Below are 11,889 nucleotides of genomic sequence, written 5' to 3' on the forward strand. Positions count from 1 at the left end.
AAAATATTAATTAACAACAAATCAATTTCTTGTTAGATTATTCTCTAACAAATTTTTATAATAAAATTAAACAGATTTATTTGAAATATGACATACATCATATATATTATTATTTCAGTTCACATACAAAATATAAACTCTAAATGTTTTATTAAAAGATATAAGTTATTTTCAAATATATGTTAAATAATTTGATGATTAGTATAATTCACATAAATGTAGTTGGATTATAAGAATACAACAAATGAATTTCAATTTAATACTTTCCTTAAAAATAAATAGAGAAGTGAAATTTATTTGGCATATAAATAAATTAATGCACAACTATCTATCTTATTAATATACATAAACTTACTGATTGGTGTTTTAATTTATAAAAAAATACATAAGAAAATGTTTAATGTAGTTAAACATTATTAAGTGACGAATGTATTACATATAAACATATCATTTTGATTGGTTTAATATCTAATCATAATATTAACAATTAACCAATTACAGAAAATTAAAAACTCTCGATCTATCAAAAATGTTTTATATTACAAATTGAACAAGCATCTATACAGACGCATGTTTATTTAATCATTAAATTATTGTGATGTGAAGAATTCTACGTGTATTTTATTAAACAAAACACATATATATGGATGCAGGGACCAGGCTCTAGTATATATGTGTGTATATATATCACAAGATTACATTGCAAACCAAAACAAATGATAGTGAATCCAGCACACGTGATTACATATATCTTTTAACGTTTTGGGAATAATTGAACCCGTGCAATATTAAATACAAATTTAACGACCGACATTACTAATACATATTTCTGTAATGGATAATGCTTTCTAATCGCACAATTAAAAAGGAAAAACAGATTGAGCGTGTGGAAGTAAGCAGCCTTGTTAAAAACAACAAATTCTATAATTGCACGAAAATAAAATGACAAAACCAAAAAAAAGATTGAGAACTCTGATTGGTTTAGAAGCATATACCTATATAAATATGGACGACCCGCACGTTCGTTTGCATCACAACCCTTTGAAGTGTTGTCATTACTCATTACACAAAGAGGCAATGGAGGAGTCAAAGAAATACGAGAGGATGGTGAAGCAGACAATGGACAAGAACAAGAAGAAGAATAACAAAAGGGGTCATGGCTCTGGGTCAGGATCCGGGTTGCTTGGGGTGAAGGTGAGGAAGCTCCAAATACTGATACCGGGTGGAAAGAGATGCAACCACCCGGATCTGCTTTTATCTAAAACCGTGGATTATATTGTCCACTTGAAGTTGAAGATTAGGTTCCTTAAAGCACTCTCAGATATGTACTCTCTCTGAAAATCCTAGCACTATTCTTCTGCTTCTTCCTCTCTTCGTTGTCATATAAGCTATGGTAAGGATTTTATTTCTATGTATATCAATTGTCATTTGGAGTTTGCTTTATGTCGTATTTTCATTTGTTAAATTGGTTATCTATATTCATGTTTATCCGACAATGTGTAAGAAATTGAGTAGTTTGAAATTCTAAAATATGCTTTTTGAACTTCTTGGTTTTCCCATTGCAAGGCCTTCGTATACTGATGGCTAATATTTGATGTTATAAATTCATATTATCTTATATTTGAAGAGTTAAGTTTAAGTTACTTGTGAATATACATGCACGGTTTCAACTATCCACTCCAGGATTACATTCGCCTAAAGAATAATGGAGGACCCTGAGAAGACCTAATCAGGATTTTAAACCGCATATGTACCGAACCTTCCAAGTTCCACCAACTTATTACTCTAAAAATCTGCCTAGACTAATTGATTAAACAAGTACATTCATCTTACTGATAACTTACGTACTCATCGAATAGTAAGTTGAGGTATATACAATTAATGTCGACCCTGAAATTCGTAGGGCTTGAAACAATTACTAAACGATAAATGCATATATTTAACTTGATCAATTTGTGGACCAAATGACATATACATATCAACAACTAATATTTTGGGTGCTATAGGCAAATGTTTCATCTCAATGTGTTTAATTTGAAATATTGAACAGCACTAAGAATTAAAAGGACTACATCTTCATAAACTGTTTTAGTGTTTTAGGTCTCTGAAGAGGTAGGACCATCCGTAGTTGCATCTGATAAGTGATGAAATATTCTCTAATTTTTTGTTTTAATAATGTTAAATTTATTTAACTAAAAAAACTCATCTATGTTTTACACTAAACTGATGTATGTTTCTATGTATTTACCTCAAGATACTAAACCAATAAAACCGTTTGGAATACTAGATCTTTGAGCTTAGCCACTGACACAAAACCTTCAATTAAAATCTTAGATACATCTAATGAACTTGTTGAGCTTTAAAGAATGAAATCACAGTATCACTTTCTCACAAAGATCATATATATATTTTATATTACTCAATGCAATAAAAGTTTTGCAACTTTTCTTACAAGACAAGAGCATCTAAGTACCTCGCAGTAAATCTCAAAACCTAAAATTTGTAATCCCAAAGACTTTACATGTATATGGATAGTAACCATATGGGTAACTAACAGAATGAGCACTGTAGTGAGGATTTCTGTTGAGTATTAGTATAATTTATCTGATCTCCAGACTCGGTAGGCTTTTCCATGCGCTTGCTGCTCTGTTACTGGACCGCCCCGAAAGACTATGTCACTGTTCTGCTCCTGCTGCTGATTTGGGAACTCAGAATCCCAGCCACTGTAGAATGCACGGCTCGGACGCAGCTGCTGCATTTTCTCTGCGTCTTTGGACATGCAAGTATAGTCCCCAGGAGTGTTGGATAAGCTTCCAGCCCAAAATATCTCTAACTGGTTAAGATAAGATGGGCTTGATGTAATCTAATTGTATTAGGAGTTATCTTCCAGTAATTTTTCGCCTTTCAATTAAAATTAATAGAAACAAAACTCGCGTACACTTTGGGGATAAGAGAACTGATATGTGAACTAAAGTTTTGCGAGCCATGACGACCGTCAAAGACTAGGGGTGGGCATTCGGGTACCCGTTCGGGTTCGGTTCGGGTCTATTCGGGTTTCGGATTTTCGGGGTCAAAGATTTCAGTCTCATTCGGATAGTTCTAAGTTTCGGTTCGGAACTTCGCGGGTTCGGTTCGGGTTCGGATAACCCACTAAAATTATTTTAAAAATTTTAAAATTCATTATATACTTTAAATTTCTCAAAATCTATAAACAAAATATTATATTACATACAAATTTGAATAACATATGTAAAAATACCTAAACTTAACACATAATTTGATTTGGTTTGAATATTTGGATAGATAATCAATAGATATTTTAAATATTTTTAATATTTTGAGTATATTTTAGCTATTTTAGACATTTACTTTTGACTATTAATATATATTTTCAAGTATTTTGGACAATTTAAAAATATCTTATATATTTTGGATGTTTTTAATAGACATTAAATCTAAAATAGATTTATATAATGGGGTATAGAAATCAATTTCGGATACATTCGGGTACCCGGAATACTTCGGTTCGGGTCGGGTTTGATTCCGGTTCTTTAGATACCAAAATTTTGAACCCGTTCGGATATTTAATCAATTTCGGTTCAGGTTCGGTACTACTTTTTCGGGTCGGATTCGGTTCGGTTCTTCGGATTCGGATTTTTTGTCCAGCCCTAGTCAAAGACATTAAAACAAGAGGTTGGTTTGGGAAATGGGTTTTCTGCAAAATAAAAACCTCAATCTAGTTCTTTTTGCAAATTAATCCGCGAACTCAAAAATCCACAGGTCAACCCTCCAAGTACCAGTCAAACCGCAATATAACCCTTGGCCGTATATATGTGTATTTGACTGTGTATAATTTTAACATTTTTCAATACTACCTCATTTTGGCACTAATTTTTTAATAAATTTTTTTTGTTGAAAACAGGGTTCGAACCTTGAACCTTATACACTATGTGCATGCTACATAACAATCTCGTCCAACATATATATTTGTTTACTTAACAAATGCAATTATATAGATTTCTAAATTCATTTTGAAATGTTTTTGTTTCTTCCTTTTCCCTTGGAGATGGGAGCTTGCATAATGAAAATGAGATGATCCATAAAATCGCAGCATATATTTCTTTTTTCTATCGCCATAGGAGCGTATCATATCTTTCTTCTTTGCTCTGGCCATAATAACACTCGAAGAAGAATGCGGATATGAACCGGAAATGCGAATCCCACTCCGATTGTTTTTCAAAGCATGTGAGATAATAACTATAAGTAAAAAAAATCCGAAAAAATAAATGCTTGAGCAACAATCAAGGGATCACCCCACCTTCATTTATCCGCAAGCTCCCATATGTCCAAGAAAGAAGAAGAAATAAAGTCATTTCGGAATGAATTTAGAAATATATATAATTGCGTTTATTAAGTAAACAAATATATCTGTTGGCCGAAAGTTATATTGCAGTTTGACTGACACTTGGAATATGGTTTTTGAGTTCACAGATTAATTTGCAAAAATAAAACGACATCTTAGATTTTTTTTTTGCAGAAAACCCTTGGGAAATAAATGGACATGACATTAAACTACAAACAACAACTACTCTTTTTAGTTGGCTGTCACGTGGACACTTGTACTAGTCAAATGATCGGACCCCTCTGACTACATCTTCAAGTCAGTGAGGCCACAAGTGAATTAAATTCAAGAAACAAAAAAGGAAAGTAGTTTCTAATTCTATACAGAAAAGGAAAGAAATATAAACTGCAAATCCTAATCCATCCCAAAAACAAGAAACATAATCCTTCAGAACCAAATTAAATACCATTCCTCCTCTTCTTTTTTTTTTACATTTTGATGTTAAGTAAATTTAACTCTGGTTATTCTTGGCACTTACCACATTTAAATGATGCTTTCAAATGCAACTTCTGTGTGAGATGTGGTCTTCAAGCTCGACGATGAATCCCCCAAACCTTTTAGTAGCTTAAGCACGTCAGCTACATCATCCAAGAAGTACTTAGCCTTGCTTGGTTTTCTCCCAACAGTGCATGCAAAAACCTCTGGTTGAATCAGAAGCTCTGGATTTGTCACCGTACTCAACATACCCTCAAACATATCCTCGTCAGACCTATCATCTCCTATGCATATCACCATCTCTGGTGGCTCCCCACGTTCAACCATTTCCCGGATTACCTTCTCCGCAGCTAGACCTTTGCTCACACCCTGAAACTCAAGGACAAGACTCAGAACATGCGTTAATGTAGTAAGGGAGTGTTTTTTTTTTTTTTTTTGCTTACCTGTGGTTTTACTTCAACAATGTGTTGACCTCTCTTGACAACAACAGGCTCATTCGCAAGCACACTCTCTAGGTGATCAAGAAGCTCCTTAGCTTGGCAAGATCCAAAGTCTGGATCAGCATCTTGATGATGCCATACCAAAGCACTCTCTTTAAACTCTATACTTGACCCATCTGTTGCCTCCATGTATGATCTCATAACAGGCTCCACCATAGCCTTCCACTCTGTACCCGTAGACGCGTAACAAGTCTCCCACTCTTTCTTGCTATTCCACCTAAACCCCCACAAACAAACAAAAAGAATCTCTTAATATTCAAAACAACCATTCAAAGTATATGAAAAATTGAGTATAAAAATAATCTAAAAAAGTTTTTATTTGTAATAAGTTATAATGTTTTAATTGAGAAAAAACAATTAACAAAAAATAGTTTTTGATAGTCAATTACACAAAAAAAAAACCCCCGGTTTTTATCCACCCGATTCGGTTATGGACCCGGTAACCGGGTCCGGCGGTGGTTTTAAAAACACTGGACAAGAGTAATGTGCATTGATACATACCTTATGAAGTATCCATGTTCCGCAGCTATACCAAGATTCTCACAAGGAGACAACCACTCGCTCAGAGACTCTGGTCCTCTCCCACTAACAATAAACACTGTGTTCTTATTATCTTCACAAAGAGCCTTCAGAACAGACAAAACCTCAGCACTTGGATCTTGAGTAATGGAGCTTTCAGGGACAAGAGTCCCATCATAATCAAGAAATATAGCTCTCCTCTGCGCTTTCCTATAAACCGGAACAATGTGTTCCACAGACAGCTTCCTAAAGCTAGGAGACAGCGACAAAACCCTAAACCCTAATCCAAACCCAATCCCCCAGCAACGTTTACTGTAATGATCCTTGCAAGCTCTCTCAAGATCCTGCATAAAGCTCTTCGCCCAATAACCAACATCATGAGTGCTAATATAATGGTAATGCTTCTCATGCCTTAGCTGCTTCTCAGCTTCACTCATTTTAAGAGCCGAGTTCACCGCTTGAGCTACATCATCCACATCCCATGGATTCACTCTAATAGCACCGCTCAGAGAAGGCGAGCATCCAATAAACTCAGAGACAACAAGTGTACTTGTCCGAGGGGACGAATCATTAACAAGACTCCCTCCTTGCCTGCAGACTATATACTTATAAGGAACCAAGTTCATACCATCTCTCACCGCATTCACCAAGCAGCAATCCGCAGCAGCGTAGTAAGCGCTCTTCTCGTAACGAGGAACAAGACGGTCTATCAACACTATAGGCTTGTAATCAACACTACCGTAGCGCTCGTTGATCCTTTTAGCAGTCACGTAGGTCTCTCTCTTGGCTTCTTCCACGTCTTTACCAGAGGTTCTCGCGGGGTTGACTATCTGAACAAGAACCACTTTCCCTCTCAAGTGCCAATACGTCTCGAAGAGACTCTCCATCGCCAAAAGCTTTAAGCTAATGCCTTTGAAGATGTCCATGTCGTCGATGCCGAGAACCAGCTTCTTCCCTTTGAACTCTTCTTGGATCTCTTTAATCTTCGCCGCGGCTGAAGGGAGGTTGAGAACAGACTCAAGTCTACCCATGTGGACACCGACGGGGAGGATCTTGATGAACACAGTCCTACCAAAGTAATCTAAACCTATGTGCCCGCGCTTAGACTGGTAATCAAGACCGAGCATTCTACTGCAGCAAGACAAGAAGTGCCTGGCGTAGTCAAACGTGTGGAAGCCGATGAGATCACAGTTCAGCAGACCTCTGAGGATCTCGTCCCGGACGGGTAAAGTCCGGTAAATCTCTGAGGAAGGGAAAGGGCTGTGAAGAAAGAAACCAAGTTTGATTCTGTTGAAACGTTTCCTCAAGAAGGTGGGGAGAACCATGAGATGGTAATCTTGGATCCAGACGTAGTCGTCCTCGGGGTTGATGACTTCCATCACCCTGTCGGAGAAGATCTTGTTGGCTGAGACGTAAGCCTGCCAGAGTTTCCTGTCGAAACGGTCTCCGTGGTCGGGGAACATGGGGAGCATGTAGTGGAAGAGAGGCCACAGCTGGTGTTTGCAGAAGCCGCGGTAGTACATTTCTTGAAGATCTTTGGGTAAGAAGGTGGCGACGGAGTTGAAACCGGTGAGGAGGGTTTGCGAGACTGCTTCTTGCTCGTTTGGCTCGACGTGTGCGTTGAGGGAGCCGACGTAGAGGAACTCTGTTTCTGGAGGGAAGCCGTCTTTGAGCTGGAGCTGGAGAGAGTCTTCGTCCCATGAGAAACTCCATTTGCCGGTTTCTGAATCTCTTTTGGATTGGAGAGGTAACGTGTTGGCTACGATGATCTTCCTCTCGCGTGGAGAAGAAGTTACTTCGGAGGAGCCGGAGATGATTCCTGGAACGGTCATGACGCGTGGGATAGAGGTTTCAAGTTGATACGTCGAGAAAATTCGCGCAGTGTCTTGTTACCATGTAGACCAGAAGCTAAAGACTAAAGAGCTTTGTGTCTTGTTCGAATAACTTCCAAAACGATGTCGTTTTTTTATAATCTGTAAATAATAAAGAGATTAAAAAGGTATTAGATGCTAATTAATCATCATTGTCAGGTCTAATCAAAAGCATGAGATTATACCATAAACAGATTAAAAAAAAAAAACACAAGAGCTTGTGTCTTGTTCACAAAACGGGATCGTTTTTATAATCTACAAATTACGAGATTAGAAAGCTATTAGATGCTAATTGAACATCATTTTCAGGCCTAATCAAAGCATAGGATTACACCATAAACAGATCAAGAACACGAGCTTGTGTCTTTTTCGTACAAAAACGCCGTCGTTTATACAATCAACGAAATTAGATGCTAATTAATCACCATTGTTAGGGCTAATCAAAGCATGAGATTATACCATTAACAGATCAAAAACACATAAAGGTTTACAGTTAAGGATCTAAATATGTATTGATCAAACACAGTTGTATAAAGAAAGACAGTAACAGACGGAGATATCGCCGGAAACTCACCGTCTCCGTCGTTTCTTGATCTCTGAACCGGTGGATGTTTATATATTGTGGTCAAACCGATTAATGGAAAGCTTGCGAAGATGATGGAGAGACGAAAGATACTCGGAACTCTTTCGGATATTCGCAGCACTCAAGAGAAAGATTCAGAGAGAGGAAGAAAAAGAAAGAAAATAAAATATGAGATTTCAAGAAAGGAAAATTTATATATGCGGAAAGATATTCATATATTATACACGTTTTCTAACGATCTATTTGCTTTTCTATATTACTATAATAAAGTTCTATATTTTGAAATTTATTTAATATTATCATATCGTAGCTTTTGCTCTGTACGTTCTTTTGGCGATAATGTTTTGGATAAGTCTTCCGGGAGGCCGCCATAAGAAATTACGATGGTACCCTTTGCCTCTTTTCTTATCGACTAATATTGGGTTTGGTAGATTAGTGTGTGGGTGTGGTGGACCAAACTATATATTTTACACTAAAGAACAGATTAATATAATCCTTAATTAAATTTACCAACTCGCATCTTATCCTATTGTCTGGGGTTTATATGGATATTATGGGGTCCCCCATTTACATATAAGAGTCAAATTATACTTACAATTTAATTTTTATCCCAATGTTTAAAAATATTTGAAAAGGAGACGAATTCAAATCATGGCTTCTATTACACTGTTTGGTTAAATTTCATTTATGAATAATATATATAGCCTTTAGCATGATTAGTACTATATTGCAAATGCATGTCTCATTAATCATTAGCACATGGTTTTTCTGATGGTAATGTTCTGAAGCATGTGAGGACTGAACCTAAATCTGAAAAACAATACCAATAGTATAACAAAAAAAATTGTTCTAAAAAGAAAATTAAATACCTAATGGTCCTAATCCATCGGATACAAGTTTATTCTAAAGAATATTCTGAAATAATATAATTAGTTCCAACTTCCAAGTATAACATAATCAAGTGAATCAAGGGTACGGTAAAAATCATGTGAATCAATAATTAAAAGAACTACTCCGAAGTACAAAGTTGAAACAAAGTTTGAAAATAAACATATCTTATCGTTATCCACTGGTGACGAGAAATGCCTAGTCGCCTGCCTACCCACGATCTATTACTCTATTAGTGCTGTTTATTATATTTATAAACTGTACGGATTATGCAAAAGAAAATATCGAAGTGTTTGCACACGTTATCTTCATATGATTTTAGGACGCTACTAACCCTAAGACCCAGTGGCTGGTAAAGTAAATAATGTTGAACCTAAAGGTCTTCTTTTTACATCCCACGTTGCCTCGAAAGCCAATGCGGATTGGGAGATTGGATCCGACGTATCCGATAAGACTCTTTCTTCTTCCTTTCATATTTTTAAAAAGTTTATTTTATAAATAAATTTTCAAGTCCAGTGGATATAATTAAATAAATAAAAACTAATTTCACAGCTGTAGTTTCTCTTCCCCTATTCGAAAGGGCCACGAGCGTGGGTGCAAATTAAATAAGATTATCTATCTATATTAATAAAACAGGGTTTTCTTTCACCTTAGCCCTCCACCTCATCGTTTTGAATGGGGCATTTTGTGACACCTGTACTCTCATTTTTTATCATGATCTGAATGGGCCAGATGTAATATATTAGCAAGTTATTGGGCATTTGTTCTACTTTTCATGCGAGTCCATATGTTTATAAAATTCAACCTTTTGGATACTGGAAATACAAAGCAGAGCTCGTCTCCCTTCAGATCATGACACCGCCGACTCCTCTGTAATGGTTGCATTAACGTGATTTTCACCACTCCTCCCACTCACTCCCATTAAATGACATCATCATCTTCCAAGGTAACCGAACAACTTTCGTTCTATCTTCCCAATCATTCTCTTACACAATTAACACCTTCGCTCATCTCCTTCAAATCATATTCTGGTTTTCTGATTTTTATCATGACTTTGAATTTGGAGTTTGGACCAAATCTCTACATCAATCAAGGGATTCCCCGTGTAAGGTTAATTATTTCAGATTTCTTTTCATTGGATTCAATACTGTTTTAAATTTTCAGGCACAAAGATTTCTCGATTCCAATAGCTAAAGTTTTCAAGAAGAAGACCACAACAGAGCTGGTAAAAGCTTGATTTCTTTGATTTCTGGATCTTGATGATAAACTGATTTGTCATCTATAGATTATCGTAATTGGCTATAGGATCCATTTTACATGATTCAACCCCGAAAACAAACCCGGTTTAAAAAATCAGGCCTAATTAGCTATTGTCTGAACATGTTTCAGGTTTCCGATCGATGCCTAAAGTTTACCGGAGAGATTTGTCTTAGGAGACCTTGAGACACAAGATTCACAATCACCTGAGATAACTTACTGGTAAACTAAAAAAACCTTCAAGATCTGAAAAGTCTCTGATTTCTATAGGAGATGAAAAGACTTCCAACAAAGTCCCATGGAAAATAAAACTCTTATCTATTTTTGTTATACAGGCCTGTAAGAGTGTATTAGACAAGTGTTTGGGGGTAAACATTGCTTCGCCAACAACAAACATATGAAGGATGTCTCAGGTGGTGTGTACTGCTCAAATGTAATTGGTAGGACAAGAGAGAGCATGTTGCTAACGAAATGGGAAAGGATGAGAAAAGAGACTTATTTAATTAGATCTTTGTTTTGTTCGGCCGTGGATAAGATTCTCCTGCTTTTGGATTATAGATATTGAGTGCAGGTTTTGAAATTTTGATAGCGAGTCTGGAGCGAAAGGTTTTGTTTCCTTTACTGAGATCTCTACTTCATCAAAGATATGCATGCAGTCACTGTTTTGTCACACTGAGTTCTCACATGTTGACAATTCATGCTGGTTCAGATGATATGTTCTGTACAGATATACAAAAAGTGTAAAAGAAACTGAGATCAAATGCCTGGAGCAAGGGCTGTACTGGACTTTGAATGTCTCGCAACGACTGATTCAATAAGTGGGTTCACCATTTCCGGCTTCTCATCCTGCAAAATTTACAGAAATGCAATAAGAAGAAGAATAGAGGGTTACTTCATTGGAGAGAGGAGAGACCTGAGGAGCTGCATCAAAATTACCATAAGCTCGTCCAAGCTTGATTGGATCCCATGGATCTTTTTCTCCCCATGCAACTAGAACCGGGCACTGCAAATAGTTAAATGACATGGTCATGGTGAAGTAAAAACTTTAAAGGTTTAGTTTTAACTACGGCTAAGGAGTAAGATCAGAGTAAAGAACCTTGAACTGTGGGAGTAAATCCTCTGGAAGCGGTCCACCATAGTAACAGATGAATTCAAAGAAGACATCAACTGCACCAGGCTCAAGACATGGCCGTATAATTGCCTCAGTTATTGAGAGCTATTATAGTAGCACTAAATTGCAAAAAATTATTCCTTAAGCTCACTTACAAGATATAAAAATCATGCAACTTACAACAGTCATCAAGTACCTGGCTAAGAATGCTTCTTTAGTCACGTTTATCTTACAAAAGTTGTAACCTCAGAAATCCCATTTAGTCATCAGCTTCCAAATCTTTCTCTGTCCATGATCTGAAATATGCTCTGTTAACTTTCCTG

General features: G+C 36.4%; 2 protein-coding genes across 2 annotated transcripts; one reads left to right on the forward strand and one right to left on the reverse strand.

Moving 5' to 3' along the window:
* The first annotated feature begins 967 nt into the window (after positions 1 to 967).
* Positions 968 to 1,543, forward strand: LOC106325900. Its single transcript, XM_013763951.1, has one exon. The coding sequence runs from the start codon at positions 1,006 to 1,008 to the stop codon at positions 1,336 to 1,338; it is 333 nt and encodes a 110-aa protein (XP_013619405.1). The 5' UTR covers positions 968 to 1,005; the 3' UTR covers positions 1,339 to 1,543.
* Positions 1,544 to 4,617: 3,074 nt separating this feature from the next.
* LOC106327005 (probable alpha,alpha-trehalose-phosphate synthase [UDP-forming] 8) lies at positions 4,618 to 7,829 on the reverse strand. Its single transcript, XM_013764997.1, is given in 4 exon segments — positions 4,618 to 5,206; positions 5,281 to 5,554; positions 5,839 to 7,710; positions 7,712 to 7,829. Coding segments are annotated over 4 exon segments (2,508 nt in total). The 5' UTR covers positions 7,753 to 7,829; the 3' UTR covers positions 4,618 to 4,885.
* Positions 7,830 to 11,889: the final 4,060 nt, after the last annotated feature.

Source organism: Brassica oleracea, chromosome C2 (genome assembly GCF_000695525.1).
Source record: "Brassica oleracea var. oleracea cultivar TO1000 chromosome C2, BOL, whole genome shotgun sequence".
Lineage (NCBI taxonomy): Eukaryota > Viridiplantae > Streptophyta > Magnoliopsida > Brassicales > Brassicaceae > Brassica > Brassica oleracea.

What these genes read in the sequence shown, in the direction of transcription:
- LOC106325900 (XM_013763951.1), top strand. Translation starts at nt 1,006, where the DNA reads ATGGACGACCCGCACGTTCGTTTGCATCACAACCCTTTGAAGTGTTGT.